The sequence below is a fragment of the Zootoca vivipara genome, chromosome 12 (assembly GCF_965207765.1).
Source record: "Zootoca vivipara chromosome 12, rZooViv2.hap1.1, whole genome shotgun sequence".
Taxonomy (NCBI): domain Eukaryota; kingdom Metazoa; phylum Chordata; class Lepidosauria; order Squamata; family Lacertidae; genus Zootoca; species Zootoca vivipara.
Window position 1 is genome coordinate 14,664,805 of NC_142595.1, and position 17,574 is coordinate 14,682,378.

The 17,574-nt window shown below is 47.4% G+C and overlaps 1 protein-coding gene across 4 annotated transcripts in view; it reads left to right on the top strand.

The window, feature by feature from the left end:
• ZNF385C (zinc finger protein 385C) overlaps positions 1-10,947 on the top strand; it is a 159,036-nt gene extending 148,089 nt beyond the window's left edge. For 3 of the 4 annotated variants that reach the window (XM_088655109.1, XM_035134883.3, XM_088655110.1), the window contains 4 exons: positions 876-1,217; positions 5,285-5,472; positions 9,558-9,671; positions 10,505-10,947. In XM_088655109.1, the coding sequence (XP_088511235.1) occupies positions 876-1,217; positions 5,285-5,472; positions 9,558-9,671; positions 10,505-10,726 (866 nt within the window). In that variant the 3' untranslated portion in view covers positions 10,727-10,947. The remainder of the gene's footprint in view (positions 1-875; positions 1,218-5,284; positions 5,473-9,557; positions 9,672-10,504) is intronic. The other variant, XM_088655108.1, reaches the window with a different exon arrangement.
• The last annotated feature ends 6,627 nt before the right edge of the window (positions 10,948-17,574 follow it).

Consider the following 17,574-nt stretch of genomic DNA (forward strand, 5'->3'; position numbering starts at 1 on the left):
GTAGGAAGATGGCATTGGCAAAAGTGTTGAATCTCTTTCTCATCCACCCGACGGTCCTGATGTGGAGTGGGCCCTCCTCTGTGCAGCTGCTATTTTGGTTATGGGAGAGGGAGAAGGACACCAGACCTCCTCTAGAGTAAGTACTACATCCCATTCTGAGAAAAGCGGGTCTCCCTTGGAGAGCTCATTCCAGATATGGTTGAAAAAGCCCCTGCCTCACCACCAGAGGTGTACCGAGGGATTGGCGAAACCGGTCTCTGCCAGGTGGAGGGCGCAAAAATCACCTGCCAGGTGTTGGAGTCTTTCTATGACACCCCTCCGACTTAGCACTCCATCACTTGCTTTGCCTGAAGAAGCAATTTGCTAGCATCTCCAGCAGGTAAAGCTGCTGCTGCCACTGCCGCCTCCAGAGGGGATGGAAAGGGGTCCTTGGAGTGAGTGTCTTTCAGGCAGAGAGCAGTGCTGGTACCCCATCCTGTCCCTCCTGTCCAGGAAACCTCACCTGCTTCTCAGATATATATTTTATTTGGGGGGGGGCACCAAGAGCTCAAGGAATCCTAGGGATACCTCTGCACACCACTCTTCAGCTTCAGTTAAGAAGAGGTTGCTCTGGAGAAGGATTGTAGCTCAACAGTGGAGCATCTGCTTCCCATGCATCTTCAGTTAGGACTGGGAATGTCTGGTGGTCTGAAACGCCTGGAGAGAGCGCCTGCCAGTCATTGTGGACAGTACTGTTCAAAATAGGCCAATGTTCTGAGTTCCTGTGTGTCCTGCCTCTGCGGTGGCCAAGGTCCAGTCTAGAGAAAAAAGCAGGAAGGGAGGAAGCTGCGACATTCTCCAAGGGAAGATAAAAACATTTCCTTCTCTTTTGTTAGCACAATCCAACGGCCTGCTGGGATTGAATCAGCCGGCAGCAGAGCCCTGCAGCCTCATCCTGATGTCCCCTGTTGAGGAGTCACCTGCCGAGCTGGCTGGCGGAATCCTGTCCCTTGTCTCCCCGCCTGTTTCGGAGCCGTCGGAAGGAGCTCCAGACACTGCAAGTGTGTCGTCGTCGTCTGCGGCACCTGGAGCGGAGACTCCAGCCACTGAACTGGGCAGAAGCACCAGCTCAGCGCCAGACATGGAGAAAGAGGGCAAGAAGAGCAAGCAGCACCTATACTGTCCCACTTGCAAGGTGACAGTTAACTCTGCCTCTCAGCTCGAGGCTCACAATTCTGGTAAGAAGGAGCCCTTCGTTGGCTTGTATCAAGCTACCGGTAAATCCCATGAAAGCTTGGGCCAGCCTCCACGTACACATACGTGTGTTCAGAGCCGATTGCATGCAGCCCATGAAGATTCACTTCCCCCTCCGAAATGTGTTTGTCCAGTTATCTAGCTACTGATGATGGGTGAGAGCTCATCCCATAGTAGCTGTAGGAGGGAAGATATTCTTCTCATTGCACAGAAATAATTATCTATACACAGCCTGAGGGTGTAGCATCCCGCCTCATTGCCCCGGTATACGTGATATCTGAGGATGGTAAAATTGTAGATCTGTGTTCTAAGGCCACGCTTTCCCAGATTCCCCCCCCCCTAAAAACAAAAACGAAATTTTGCCCCAAGGAAACCCAAATGTTGTGCTAAAATGAAAGGTTTCTGATTTACATAACTTTAGGCAGATCCGCTGATAATAAACCTGTGTTCAGAACCTGAATGTTAGCTTGGCACCGTTTAGGATTTTGTGGCATTGAGCAGTGAAGGAGACGATACGAAGATGTTAGCAGATAGTTGCCCAGTTTGTACACAACGTTCTTACAAGCGTTAAGAACAAAACTTGCCTTCTGCTCGCGGTTTGTTTGGAGAGAAACACAACATGGGTGTGAGTTCCTGCATAACAAACCAGACTCTTGTCTTGTTCCTACCTTATTTCCTCCCGTGTGTGGCATTGGTCAGTAATGGAAGAGGAGTAAAGTGTTCGTGCTCATTAAACCATAGTTTATTGTAATCTATGGTCTAACGTTGCATGTGAACAAGCTCAGTGGATATGGAGTGGAAAATGTGACTTTAAGGCTGTGAGTGTGAGATAGGGTAAAGAAAACTCCTGCCTTGAACACAGGAGTCTTTTGCTGGCGTTGCCTCCCAGACTTTGAAATAGCCACTCACCTAATCTCCTCTGGTGAAAGGTTCCTCCAAGTGATTACCGGTAGGTAGGAAACTTGGTAACAACTGCCTATTTTCTTTTTATGTCACCATGGTTCGGTGAGGGTGGGCTAGTAAGTTTTTTTTTGGAGGGTGGTGTTATTTGCAAGGGCACTGACTGCATACTTTCAAATACCATTACAAACCCACAGCATGTCTAGAGGGGAAAGCTGAGATTCCAGATTCTATTCAGACAAAAAAAAAAACCTCTGGCTTTTATGGCTGTATACACATTACTCGTTACTCTGGCTCCAGTGCACTCCCACTGCTGGTATTTGAAGCCAAGTACTCATGACATTAGCCACAATTCATAGGCATCCTGTAGTTCCTTGAGAAACACCCTTGTTTGATGTGCTTTCCTTCAAACCAGCTTCCATCTGATTAGAAAAACAAGCTTGCAGTTAAGCTGAATGAAGTGTGTACCATACATTTTGGGCTTCTGTTGTGCATGTACAAATGACGGCTCCTCTGATGTGTACAGCTGCATAAAAATGCAACTTGAAACACAGTAGGGGGGGAGCAACCTTGCTGCCTTTTAAGCCGCTAATGTGTACATTTCAAATCTGAGCTAGAGCAGCTTTGTGTCTCTCTTCCTGTACCCTACCGTGCCACCCGAGATCTTCTTGCTGCAAGCCTTACATAATGTAGGTTTCTTTTAGCATCTCCTCCATTCCATCTAAAACTGTTATGCGTTGCAGGCTTGGGCTCATTGTCATGTTTAGTAACATCTATTTCTCCCTCCCTTAACACACACACACACACACACACACACACACACACACACCGGTGTCTCTCCTGATGAAGGGTTTTTATGAACTCGGGAAGCTTGGTTGCTTCCTTGTGACTCCTTCGTTGATCTGAATAAAAGTTGCTTTTAAATTCTGTGCAGAACTTTCTCTTGGTGAGATAACAAAGGGCATCCAGCATTGCTCTCACCCTTAATTTTTCAGGCTGTCATTTTTGATGCCTTACACTTTCAAACAGGACAAGGAATTGAAATAATCAGGGTAGTTAGAAATAAACAAACAGAAAAATGAATTCATTTGGGATTTGTCTTTGCTTTCCTGTTCCAACTTCAGCATCAGGGAAGATAATAGAGCGTATTTGAAATATCAGTGTGATTCAGGCTTAATAAGATTAACACATATAATATACAGCACAAAAAGAACACATAAACATACACCATAGCATTGTTGTTTTTTAAATAATGGGTAGGGGACACTTCAGTTTTGAATTTCACAGAAATCAATGCATAGAATCTATTCCTATGTTCATAAAAGCTGGCGCCAAACCATATACCCTTGACTCATGGCAGATAAGGACAGCTGTCCTTGGAATATATGGCACAGCCTACTGCTTTTTTGAAAAAAGAAAAAAGCCAGGGCTACAAATTTAGAAATAGGCTTGGAGCAAGGGAAGGAGCTCAGAAATCCTTTGTCGTTTTCACTAACACACATGCTGAGAAAACTACAATAATGCCCTACCTCAGGGGTGGGGGGCAGGATCCCACTGACAGGACAGATCCTGAGCTCCCCCGCCCTCAGCTGGCTACATTGACAGGTAGGTTGGGCTGCCCACTTGACAATCACTTGAGGTCAGCTGGCTCCCTTTTTTCCTTTGCAGCACAGCTTGAGTTAAAGCCAGGATGAAAAGGGAGAACATTCCTCTGCAGGGGTGGTTTGGAGTCAAACCACGCCTGCAAAAGAACTCAGTGAGGCTGACCAGCAGTGACTTCAGTCCTCACTTTTGCACGAATCATCTATATCCCAAAGTTCCAGATTGGGCCTTGCACTTGGCAGCAAGTTTAAAAGTCATTGAGTGCAAGCCCCACCAGCCAAGGAACAACGGGGAGAGTGCTTGTTAGGGTTCCTGATTGTTCTTGGTCTTTACCTCCCACCCGCAACACTTGACTTCATGTTTCACATCCGATGTGGGTCAGGTGGGCATGGCTTGGGGGGAAATGGCCTGTGGGGCCAAATTAGGACCCCTGCCAGGTCTTATTTGGCCTGCAGGCTACATGATCTCCTTTTCTGTCCAGTACTCTCCTTTGTGAAGACTCTTGACAAGGCGAAATCGCAGAGTCTTTGTTTTGTTCAGCATGTAGCCACTGCTAGATGAGAATGACGAGGTAATTGTGTGGCAATGACCCCTCTTCCTATGAAATAAGACACACGACACACTGTATAGAATTGAATTGGGCGAAAAGGCCACAACTTTATTGGTTACGGATGTTGAGCGGTATTGGCTTAGGCATTGGAACCTAACCACTAAATCTGACTGCAACCCGTGTGTTGCAGTCTGTGAGCAGTTAACCACCAGCAAGGTGCCCAGTGATGTACGTCTACCGGAACCCCTTCTGTGGCTGCCGTGGGGGGCGTGCCTTAGCCCCTGACCGCCGTAGGCTCAGGACAAGCCCCGCCCCCGAGACCGTTATCGGAATATTTGACTATTCTGTGGGCAGGTGATGACGTAATTATGCTAATTTCCAATGCCTAACCGCCAAACCAAAGTTGTGACGAATTGCTATGAGGTAGGCGGAAAAAACCATCTTGGATAGCCCAAGTGGGAAAAAGTCCTAAAAGGCCCCTTGGCCAACCAGGGCGACCAACCAAAGTCCACAGCAGCGTCAGCCTAGCCTAAAGGGTGGGCGGGCGGGTAATCCGAACAGCTGAGGGGTGAGCGGGCAAAGAGGCCGAGTTCCCACCTCCGCCCCGCTTAAAAGGGGTGAGGTCCCGCCCCACAGCCGACCTTATTGGTCAGTTTGGGCGTGACGCAGGCGGGAACTCCCTATACACGAAGGGGCTGGGCTCCCAGCCCCATCGTGAGAGTGCAGATGGGTCCCGCCCACAACTCCACCTCCGTTGGATGCGGAAGTGGTTCTCTGGGAGACTGTCTAAGGTAGCACTTGTTAAGAGCTAGCATTTCCAGTGTGGCAGCAGCAGCAGCACTGGGGAGAGTTTTCCTGCACAGCTGCCTTCATTCTGGTATCCTTTGACCCCATACATACGCCTTATCCTGAAACTCCTCCCGTTTCCAAGAGCCAAGGAGTGGTCGCTGCTTCTCCTTGAACTCATGCTCTCTCTCTCTCTTTTCCCCCCTCCCCCAGGAGCAAAGCACAAGTCAATGCTGGAAGGCCAAGCCGTTCTGCCAAGGCGAGGCAGGGGGAAGATCCTCTCTCGAGTAGGGCACAAGCCCAAGCGGATTGGCAGCAAAGGCAGCCTCAGCATCCAAAACAAAGCCTTCCAGTGCCAGGTGTGCGAGATCTTTGTCAACTCAGAAACCCAGCTCAATCAGGTAAGCCGAATGGTCCAGGCAGGAAAGTTTTTCTCCTTCAGCTGCTCTGATGGGCCGTACTGTTATGACGAGGGTCGTGAGACCCAGATTCCCGAGGCCAAAATATTTCCTGAAAAAATCCACAGTTGAAACTTGCTTATTCAGAGCTGTGCATGGTTATTGCTATTTCCCCTCTATGGCTGCTTTGCTGGCGTTACGCTGGGGTCCCCAAACTAAGGCCCGGGGGCCGGATGCGGCCCACACGAGCCAATTTTGCGGCCCCCGACAACCCCTGCTGCCCGCTTTTATCGGCGTGGTGCGGTTACCCATCTCTGGGTCGGCGCGTTGCCAGAAATAGCTTATGCGCACGTGCGGGCCGGAAGGCGGGGGAATGCGCTCCCATACACAAACGCACAAGCTATTTCTGGTACCGCGCCGACCCGGAAGTGCACCAGAAATTACGCATGCGCAGAAGCCATTTCTGGTGCTGCGCTGTGCCAGAAAAAGCGAGTGCGTGCACATATGGGAGCGTGTTCTCCGGCCTGCTGCGTGATCAGCGCCGGAGGAACTGGCCCGAAGCTGGATAAGTTTGGGGACCCCTGGGTTTCTTCTCCTTCCCAAAGTGCTCCCAGCCAGGCGGGGATCATATAAACATTAACTCAGCCATTCACATTTAATGACTTCACTGAAAGAAAACACATTACTTGAGAGTTAGGGCAACAATTCTGCATCTCGTGATCATCACTGAAATGGGAAAGAAGCGCTTTTACCCTCCTTAGATGTTAATGTTACTCCTGAAAACTCACAGTGGAAGTAAACGTGTTAGTCTTTCATTTGCCACATAACTCTTTGTTTAAGCTGCAACAGACAAACATTTCTACAAATCTTCTGAGATTTTTCGGTGAAGTTTCCAGGTTGAGTTTCCCCCTAAAATTCTAGAGTTGGAGCTGTTCAAAGCAGACATGTTCAGCTAATTCTGAAATTTAAAAGGATTTCCACCATATTTGAGAGCTTTTTTCAACTTCAACTTTTTTCAACTTAAAAAAAACAAACCCTGTTCAATCTATATTTGCACCAAACCAGAAGCAACTTGACTTTTGTTCAAAATGTATGATTGTAAATTCAATAAATAAATGATTGTAAATTCAATAAATAAATAAATAAATGATTGTAAATTCAATAAATATGCTGAAGGAGAGTTGAGCAAGAGCGCCACCTGGAGGAGCTTTTTTGTTGTTGTTGTTTAGTCGTTTAGTCGTGTCCGACTCTTCATGACCCCATGGACCATAGCAAGCCAGGCACTCCTGTCTTGCACTGCCTCCCGCAGTTTGGTCAAACTCATGTTCGTAGCTTCGAGAACACTGTCCAACCATCTCATCCTCTGTCATCCCCTGCTCCTTGTGCCCTCCATCTTTCCCAACATCAAGGTCTTTTCCAAGGATTCTTCTCTTCTCATGAGGTGGCCAAAGTATTGGAGCCTCAGCTTCACGATCTGTCCTTCCAGTGAGCACTCAGGGCTGATTTCCTTAAGAATTGATAGGTTTGATCTTCTTGCAGTCCATGGGACTCTCAAGAGTCTCCTCCAGCACCATAATTCAAAAGCATCAATTCTTCGGCGATCAGTCTTCTTTATGGTCCAGCTCTCACTTCCATACATCACTACTGGGAAAACCATAGCTTTAACTATACGGACCTTTGTAGGCAAGGTGATGTCTCTGCTTTTTAAGATGCTGTCTAGGTTTGTCATTGCTTTTCTCCCAAGAAGCAGGCGTCTTTTAATTTCGTGACTGCTGTCACCATCTGCAGTGATCAAGGAGCCCAAGAAAGTAAAATCTCTCACTGCCTCCATTTCTTCCCCTTCTATTTGCCAGGAGGTGATGGGACCAGTGGCCATGATCTTAGATTTTTTGATGTTGAGCTTCAGACCATATTTTCCGCTCTCCTCTTTCACCCTCATTAAAAGGTTCTTTAATTCCTCCTCACTTTCTGCCATCAAGGTTGTGTCATCTGCTCAACCTTTTTTAAAGATAGGCAAAAATACCCTCCAACTACTGTACTACAACTCTTCCAAAAATGGGGCTTATATGATTAAATGGAGTGAAGAAAATCAGTTTTTGTGGGGATGATTAGGGAGGCAGGAGAGGATATATTAGTTAATCATATGCTTCCTAACTTGCGTTAGCATGTTCCATATTCTAGCAGAGTTCCAAACATCCCCCTTTTTAAATTACGCAGCGATCAGCTTGTTGCTGACTCATCTGAGTCTTACTATTAAAGATTCATTCCAGGTAAAATCCCTTCTAATCCCTATTAAAAAGAATAAGCACAAAAATCTGATTAACGTTAATATAAAAGTAGTTTACTCACCGATTCATTCAGGTTCACAGACATATCCCTGAAGGCAGGCTTAGGTTACATAACAACTAGAACTATTCCATAAAGAAGTTAGTCCCAAGTGAGTGCAACTAAGAAGTCACCTCTCCAAACACACAGCAACATACAAAAGGGAGAACACACACTGATCGGAACATGGAAGCCGTGTTCTCCTCCATGCTAGTACAACAGACCGCACCCTCTTCAAGTCACATGTAGTGGAAGTCTGTCCCAGCTCAGGAGGAAACAGGAAGTCTTCTCCTTGGTGGTACAAAACTATCCCTAACATGTTCACTGTAGGAATGTTGTACTTGACTGCAGTTTTACATCCCACAGTTTTACATTTCATTCAAGTCAGCATGGTTCCTAATCTAGACTAGATTTTTTTTACTGCTAACTCCATAGACCATTCCCTTCATGCAATTGGTGAACATTGCTCCAGTAGATGTGACTGTATGACTGAGCAATAAAATCCAAACCTCGCCATCGTGGTCATTTAACACTGTTTTAAGGGAAATTGGCAATGGAGAGCAACAATTCCACCAGCTCTTTGGGAGGCCATGGAAGCAGTGACAAGACGTATCTGTATCAAAGAAAAGCTATATATTTTTTTAAAAAAACACTTTACAACAGTAACCAAGCTAAAAGTTGAAATTGCTGGTTTGCTACCTGCATATAAAAGTCCAAATTCAAAACACTTCCTCAGTGTCAAAATAGGCGAGAATTAGACTCTTTAGAAATTAGAAACACGCTAGTTAACCTATAGTGGCGCGGGTGGCGCTGTGGTCCAAACCACTGAGCCGCTTGGGCTTGCCGATCAGAAGGTCGGCGGTTTGAATCCCAGTGTGATGAGCTCCTGTTGCTCGGTCCCAGCTCCTGCCAACCTAGCAGTTCGAAAGCATGCCCAAAAGTGCAAGTAGATAAATAGGTACCACTCCGGTGGGAAGGTAAATGGTGTTTCCGTGCGCTGCTCTAGTTTCAGTGTTCCGTTGCGCCAGAAGCGGCTTAGTCATGCTGGCCACATGACCCGGGGGAAACTGTCTACGGACAAACGCCGGCTCCCTCGGCCTGTAAAGTGAGATGAGCACCGCAACCCCAGAGTCATCTGCAACTGGACTTAACTGACAGGGGTCCTATACCTTTACCTTTAGTTAACCTATACACGAAGCAATGCTCTTATGAATATGGAGGTAAAAACTGTAGACTTTGGGCAAGCAAATGCAAAAAGAAAAAAAGGTACACAGGTCGTACCTAACGTTTTGGCTCACGAACACCACAAACCCGGAAGTGACTGTTCCGGTTTTTGGAACCCGGACGTCCGACGGGGCTTCTGTGGCTTCTGATGGGCTGCAGGAGCTTCCGGCAGCCGATCAGAAGCCGTGCTTTGGTTTCCGAACATTTTGGAAGTTGAACGGACTTCTGGAACGGATTCCGTTTGACTTCCAAGGTACGACTGTATTAAAAAAAAAGTGACGGCACTAAAACATTCTCTCATAAAACATCTGCACAGAATTTGCCTCCTTTTATTCTAAATTATGTACGTTGCAATCCCCTAATGAAAAAGATCTCCACAATTTATTAGAAAACTCAACCTGTACCCCCCCCCCCCTGTGGAATGCCCTCCCATCAGATGTCAAGCAAATAAAAAAGCGATCTGATTTTTAGAAGGCACCTGAAGGCAGCCCTGTATAGGAAAGTTCTCAATGTTTAATGTCTGACGTCTCCACCCACAGCACATGAACAGCAGGCGGCACAAGGACAGACTGGCAGGAAAGCCAGCAAAGCCCAAATACAGCCCATACAGCAAGCTGCAGAAGAATACGGCCCTGGCAGTGAGTATTCTGAAGGTACTTGTCACTCGAGGTGCTAACCGACTGCGCGACTTATTGGAAATACCTTAAAAGAGCTATGGCTTTGCTCTGGGGATCCTGGTCCCCCTTCTTGGCCTGCTGAAAATTAGGTCTAGGTGCTGAACAGCCTGCAGCGAAACTTCAGCCGTTGTTGCCGTTTGGAAGTTAGAGAGAGAAAGGTTAATGACATAACATGGGAGGAGGGCACTAATTCAGCAGTAGAGCCTCAGCTTTTTTTTAAAGCTGAGCAGTCAGCTTTTGAAATCACAAATGAAACCGTAGGAAGGCTGATTTTATCCACATCTTTTTGAATTCATTCTTTTTTGGAGGGGATCAAGTGTTATTAGGTGTGGTGGGTGGGCTGCTAACTGTAAACTGCAAGCTGAATCCATGGTCCAAGGCAACAAGAAGATTTGGGGGACATTCTCAGCGTTTTACTAAGGTTTTAAAATACTTAACATCTATAAAGAGCAATGCCGGGGCTTGAGTTTGCTTCAGAAGGTACAGCATGACGCTGGAAGCCAAGTCCACAATCTCAGATGTGGTTCGGGTTGGCCTTACTGCTCAGTATGCCAGAAGTGCCCTCTGTGTATGCTCAGGAGCATTGTTTGTCTTTACCGCTATTTCACACCTTCCAGAGCTGAGCCAAGGCTTTCAAAACAGATTCTGGGCTTGGGGAGGGCCCAGCTTAAGTTAACTACTGGAGATTTAAAGTCGTGGTCCCCTGTGTCCCCCTCTCCTTTTGCAGCTCGTTGATTCACATGGTGTGTGTCTCTCTCTTTCTCTTTCTGTGTGTCTCTGCCCCCGCCCTCCTTCTCTCCCTCCCACAGTCCAAACTGGCTTTGCAGAAGCACCTTACGAAGACCTTGGCTGCACGGTTCCTGCCGGGCCCCCTCACCCCAGCCACCATGTGCGCTCTCCCCAGCCCACTAACGCTCCGACCAGCTGCCGCTACCCTCTTCCAAGCTCCCATCTTTGGACCAGCGCTTTTCCGAACCCCCCCAGGCCCTGTGCGAGCGGCTACGGGCCCTATCGTCTTTGCCCCCTACTAGAGAACTTTGGCACGGTTTTTTTGGTTCATTTAGTTAACCAATGTGGGGAAGATCAGAGGGAAAGCAGTACAGGAAAGGAGGGCGTCTTAATCAGGCTGCACTCTGAGCAGAGGCAAATCAGAAACCTTCCACTGCTTTAAGCGCCAATCTTTTTCGTCTCTGTTTCTGCCTATGTCATTGTTTCAATTACACATTGGGGAGAGAGAGTATTCCCCTCCGTCCGCCTGTGTTGTCCTCCCTCTTAGTTTCAGGCAGGCCTGCACCAGGTTTTTTTGAGGCATTGGTTGATCTACCTAGGAGCACAACCCACCTTATCTAGGTGAGCAGGTGGAGCTTGTCAAGAACATTTGGTTAATTAGAAATCTGGACATCTGGAGGTGCCATTTTACACAGGGTGACTGCGATCCAGTAGCCATGTGAGATCCAGTGTCTGGGTTTTGCTGGGTGGTGAATAACTGAGGTCCAAAGAGGATGTGATGTGGGATTGGAACTACTCACCTTTTCAACAAGCAAATGTGGGGGGGAGGCCAGGTTTAGATTGGGGGGGGGGCTCTCCCCGCATGCCGTAGCCCTGATCGAGATCACTTCCTCCACCCCACCCCCCGCTGCTTTTTCAAAATAAAGAAGACATAAGGAGTTCCTGTCACAGAACCTTAATGCCTAAGACTTGGTCCTAAGACTTTGGCATGTAGGCAAATGTCAGTATTTCTCCCTTTAATGAGAGGAGTTAGAATACCCCTGTACTACTGGAGGGATTGAGCTAGTTTGTTGAGCAGAGACATTAGAGGGAAAATGAGGATATGAACAAAAGGAGTATTTCCCATACGAACAAAATTAGACACACACATACACACAGAGTACAGATTAAACCCTCCCCATCATCTCAAGCCTTAATGTTTAATGTCAGATGGCAAAATTATTTTTTTTAAAAAAAAGTTTTCAAAATGACCAAATGGTTTTCACATTAGGAACTGAAAAGCCCAGATTTTGGTTTCTGCTTGGGTTCATGTGTGTGTGTTTAAAAGAGAGAGAGAGAGAATGTGAAGGAGTATTGCATAGGTTGTCGGTGCAAAATGAGCCAGAACTTGGGGTTGTTGTTGTTGTTGTTGTTTTCTTTTCCATTTTTAAAAACAGTATTTTTATCCTATTTTAATAGGATTTAGATGTGTTTTGGAAAAGGAGTATCCAAGAGCCAGGAATTCTCAGCTATTAGGGCCACTCATACTTTACATGACACTTGTGTTTTTTCACACATGCAACAGTGTCTGGTGTCATGAGAGTTGCAGAATGTGAAGAAGGGAAGGTTATGTTCTTTAAACACGTAGTGAGCATACACCAGGAAGTCATGAATGTCCCATCACGTGTCCGTGAGTTTTTGGAGATGTTAGATTCCTCTTTAATGTTTTACATATTCATGTGCAGTATGGATCATCCCCCAAAGTAGGGTTCAGTTGAACACTACTGGTTGGGGAAGGAGGTTTGTGTGAAATAGGAACGTCAGGGAGCATCTTGCTGGTGGTGGATACCCAGATTTCGGCTTTTAGTTGCAGAGTTCAGAAGAAAAAAGGCTGCTCTTGGGAACAGTTTACCAAGAACCAGTTCCGATGTAACGTTTTTGCATCTATCACAGATCTTGCAGCTTATTCCTAGAAAACACTGTGAGCTGAAGTCAGATCCCTGGATACTTCAGGTTCACTCTAAACATCAGCCGCTGAGTTCCTAGAATCAGAAGGCTGGAAAGAATCGTAAACTACTGTCCTTTCTCCTATGCCGCAAGATAGGATGGGATCGTCTCTCCGCTTTCCTCTGCTCTTTACCGCTGAATCGGAACAAACATCAGTTGGGTTTTCCCACAGATTGCAAATTCGCAATTCAGCGTTAGAGAGCAGGTTTCCCTGGGGAAATCAGCGGGGCAAATGGAAAACCAAGTTTTCTAGGACAAGTGAAGTGTGGATGAGCCTGCTGTCAGCCTGCACATTCCACACCACAGGCTGGAAAGAAGTAGCTTCAAAGCACAAAGCTCTCTGTTCCTTTAGCAAGGGAAGCAGGCCGCATGCTGGAAGGAAAATAATAGGAGAGCCCTCCAGCATCAATGGCTGCTTGCACACCTTACACCGTAAGCGCATGGCTGAGGAGTGATTTGCTCTTGGTTGCTTGTCTGTATCGCCTTACCAGGTACCACACTTCTCACCCAACAATGGAAGCAGGAGATGAATTGATAAAATGCCCCACCACCTGGCAGAAAAATACAAGCAACCAGTTTACCAAGTGGCGACAGGCGCACCACAGCGACATTACCCCTTGGTGAACTGGAATGCAGGGACATGGGTACTATCAGAAGTTATTATTAAATTTGCCAGACAGTTGTGTATTAAAGAGATAGTGCCCTAAAACCTAATAGCCACTTCCTCCCCTTTGATTGTCTTAGGGCTTGGTGCATCAGCAGACCAAAGTGGTACATACATACAGGTGCATCAAGAGAGGGTTCCAGCAGTCCTACTCACCTGGTCCTCCTTCTGTGTCCAAGCCTAAGCCTACCTTGCCACTCCATCCTCTTCCCCTGTGCCCTTCTCAGCCAAGTGGTAGACCCCCCACAGCTGCTTCCCTCTCTGAATGCCACCTCCTTGTGTAGCCTAGGCCTGTCTCAGTTCTGCAAGCTTTCACGCAGTGGTCTTTTCCCAGCCCTGCAACTTGAGCTCCTCTAATTGGAGATGGCAGAAACTGAACTTGGGACGTTGCACTCACCAGGCGTGTGCTCTGCCACCACTTAAGCAGCGGCCCCGCTCCCCCGAGCCCCGCTGCATCAAGTGTTGGGCAGTTCTCCTGGCTACACTTCTAAGAAGTCTCTTCTTTGCTTGGGGCACCACAAACTCTAAAGGCTGGGGGGGGGGGTGCCAAACAATGCAGATGACCCTGGGCTTCATGTCTGGGTTATGAACTTCCCAAAGGAATCTGGCCTGGCTTCTGCTCGTATTCCGAAGAGTTGGCTGCACAAGGTTATGCAATGCAGTGCCATTTCTTTGCGGCCAGGGGTGGTGGTATTCTACTGCAGAAGTTTTCAACCTTTTTAGGTCCACAGCTCCCTTGAACAACTAAATTCATTCTGCGGCACTCCTGTGGGGCTCAGGAGCCTAGTTATGCCACCCCTTGCCTGCAGCCCTTCACCCCTTTTCAAACACCATTGAATGTTCCCTCAGCCTCTTCTCTGCTCACCTCTCCTTGAGAGTCCTCTGGGCAGCCACAGCTGTCGCCCCTCATCTCTGAACTGCCCCCCCACCTCAAAGAGGAGTGCCTCCTCGCACTGCTCCACATGGGTCTGAGGAGCACCCCCTAGCCAGCCCCAGAGGCACCATTCGCCTGGGGAGCTTATAGCCAGGGCTGCTGCAATAAATAGCTGTGCAAGCCTTTGGGAGGGAGAGATGTGAGAAGGCATCAGAGGAGGGAAGGAAGGAACAGAGGCCAGTGTTGCCCGCAGCATCCCTGACCATCATTCAAGGCACCCCAGGGTGTCACGGCGCACTGGTTGAAAACCACTGTTCTTCTGTGTTTAAGAGAGCTGTCAACAGACTTTAGTATTATAAACCCAATAACTTGAGGGCACTCCTGAATGCAAACATATACCCAGCAGCTGTCCCACAAGGATAATTATGGACCCTACTGGAATAAAAACAGCAAGGTTGCTGGCCACGATGAAGCAACAAGCCACTCTAATCTATGCAAAAGTACTAATGGAGTGGCTCAGTTCTTCTTGGGTTTCTTTGCCTGCTTCTGGTTCCTGTGCTGTGCTTGTTTCTACTGTATGACAAGGAGGGAGCCCATAGCACACGCGCGCACACACACAGCACCATAGTTTCCTTGCTGCAGTGGTCTCCTTGTTGCAGCTTTGAAATGTACCTTCCTGTCCCAGGGGACACTAAAACCCATTTCCATTCATGGCAGACAACATCAAAAACGTAAAATAGGTTCGTTCAAGGAATCAGGACAGGTTCGCCCTACTCCAAAAGGAGTTACGGTTCCTATAACAAGCATATTTAAAGTGTCAGGGTGTAGATCTCACGGGTTCCTTTATGCTTCAGAGAATGCACACAAAATGACATTTCTCTCCATTCGTGTGGCTTTTCAAACATGAGCTTTTGGGCCGTTCCCCAAGCCAGTAGACGAAACTCAGAGAGCAACCTGGCAAGAAGAAGCAACCAGCTCTGATTTGCTCCCCACTTCGGTGGCATTTTGAGAGAGGACTCTAGATCCAGCCTAAGAGAGACTTAGGCTGGATCTAGACGCATCAAAGAAACATTTCAGTTAAGCGCATTGCAAACTTTGTATGGGAAATTGCGTTGGCCCAAACGGCCACCTGGTGTCACAGTGTTAGAATGCATAAACGACGTATATAAAGCGTTGGGTTGTTTTTTTCTTTGCCAGTGTAGCTGAGTCCTGGGGATGAGGACAGATATAATTTTGGTACAGTGCAGGGGCCAATCTGTAAGCATCTTCACTGTGTTCAAGACAAGTGCAAGTCTTTCTCTCTAGTGCCAAGTTTTGTGTGTGTGAGGGGGATAGTTCTGCAAGCACACTTTGGATTTTGCCAATTGGCTAGTGCCCGTGACTTCACCAAGGCACACACTCCAACCTCCAGATCAGGCCATATCCACGCTTCCACTTGTCCGGTGCCCAGAAAGCAAGGGTCTCAGCAGTTTCCCGCTTGACCTGTGCTTTCCCCTTTGCGCCATTCATTTCCCAGGGAAATCTCACTCATTAGGAGTGCCGGCATCCTTAATGAAGTCAGGCGGGAGGTGGGAGGGCACGGTTTGGGGAAAACTGACTCCCAAGCCAAATTGGAACCTGTCCTACACCTAGTTAGGCCTGTAGGGTAGAGATTCCCCCACACCTCCATTAGAAGGCAGAGAAAGGACAGGTTTGGAGATAAGAGGGCTAGCAGATTCTGCGAGAAAGCAGGGGGAAGCACTACATTCAGGACTGGGAGGGCTTGTTACAAGCCCTAGAAAGTTTGAAGAGCCATGACAGGTATACACTTTAACCTCATTTGGGGATTGAGTCTGTTTTGGTGCTAAACTGGACAGGGCACCTCTAGTTTGCACACTTTTGGAGAGGAGCTGATACACTGGGAGCTGGAGCTGGTGATGGGAATATCACCCATGAGAACAGGTTCCTTTGGCCTCCAACCCTCTAGCAATTCAGCAGACTCTGCAAACAGACTTATGGGTGTGGGTACAATTTTTACAGTACCCACCTACCCCTTACTGCAGTCACAGCGAGTTTGCCGTAAGAAATGTGTTTTTTATTTCGTCCATTTGCCGTTATTTTTGCTTCACGCGGAGACCTGTAGTCTTGCTTTGTTTATGCAATGTTAAAACCACAGCAAAGTCATGAGATTCCAGCCCTCTGCTCCCAAAGTGTGGCATCAAGGAAGAAGCCCTTACAAAGAGAATGGGCCTGATTCGATTAAGGAGGAAACTCATGTGTAGAATGAGAGGGTCTCCTACCTAAACTTGGACGGTGTTAACAAACTACGTTTCTGTAGCATGATACTCTCAACATGGATGGAAAACAAAACCCCCAGCTACCACCCAGCATTCTTGATTTCCTCTTGCACCTTCCGTTTCTGTTGGATGTTACCTATGCCTTTCTGTTGTAGGGTCCCCCCGAATGTTTACTTTTCTGTAAGGTTCTCAGTTTTAGCTGATGCCACCCTTCCTGTATGGCTCTAATTTCAACAACCCACTGGCTTGTCCACTGTGCTCCCCTCTGCTTTTCTTTCTGAGTCGAGGCTCTCCAAAGATAACGCCCATCGCTCATGTCTCTTTCCCTGTATTATTCTCAGTCCTCCTGATATCTGGCCTATCACTGTGCTTTCCGTTCCAGGTTTTACAATGGTGCATCACTGTGCTTCCCTTTCTGGAGATACAAAGTAGGTTAAAATACTTTACTGGACCAACCTAGGGCCATTTCACTCTTTGCGTCTGTAATGTGCACAACAGAAAATACGTTGCAGGTACCTATATTTTTGAAAAAATGATGTGGACATGTGACAGACACATATTTTTAACAGTGTGTATACACACCAGGGAGCCGCAGTTGGTGTTAGCTTCCCACCGTGTCTCCACACACTGACTCACAAGGTGTGAAGACATCCCTAGGTTGGCATAGGAGTATGAAAACCTTTTGAGTTTCAAGCAATTCCTTATCGGGCAGATAGAGAGCATGCAAATTACCAATAGGTGAAATGTTTGCATTCCTGATAACGGGCTGTTTATTTACAAGCTAGAAAAATCTGCATTGCCTATACTGGGCTGTTTGTAAAGCTACATTCCAAAAATGGCTGGAGAAACGCACCCTAACAACACACATCTCAGCGGTCAGCATTTGCAAAACAGGGCATTGGAGATGTAATTGTAGCGAGCAAGAGATCTCTGCTCTTTAAACCATTTCCTTCCCTTTCTCTCCCTGAAAAAGTGTTCTAGGTTCATCTTCATCCTGTGTGGTTCTAGGTTCATCAACATGCTTCCCATCCTCATGGTTCAGAGTTGTCCTATATCAGCTCAATTGCTATGCCTCTCTTTCTGAGTAGTTATACCCAGGCTTGCAACTGGTTGTCCCTATGGCTATGCTTCCTTTCCTCCCTTTCGGAAATCTCCCTGCCCTAGCCCTGTGGTTTGCTTCTCCCACCTTCGCTCTTCATTGCCCTGCCCACAATGGTAGATCTGGGGGAATGTAGGGAGTTCCATGCCAAGCGCTGGGCGCACTTCGAATCCCAGCGGTGCTGCCTGCAACTTCCTTCGCTACCTTAATATTCCGCGTAAAGCCATAAGACCTTCTGACCAGACTCTCGG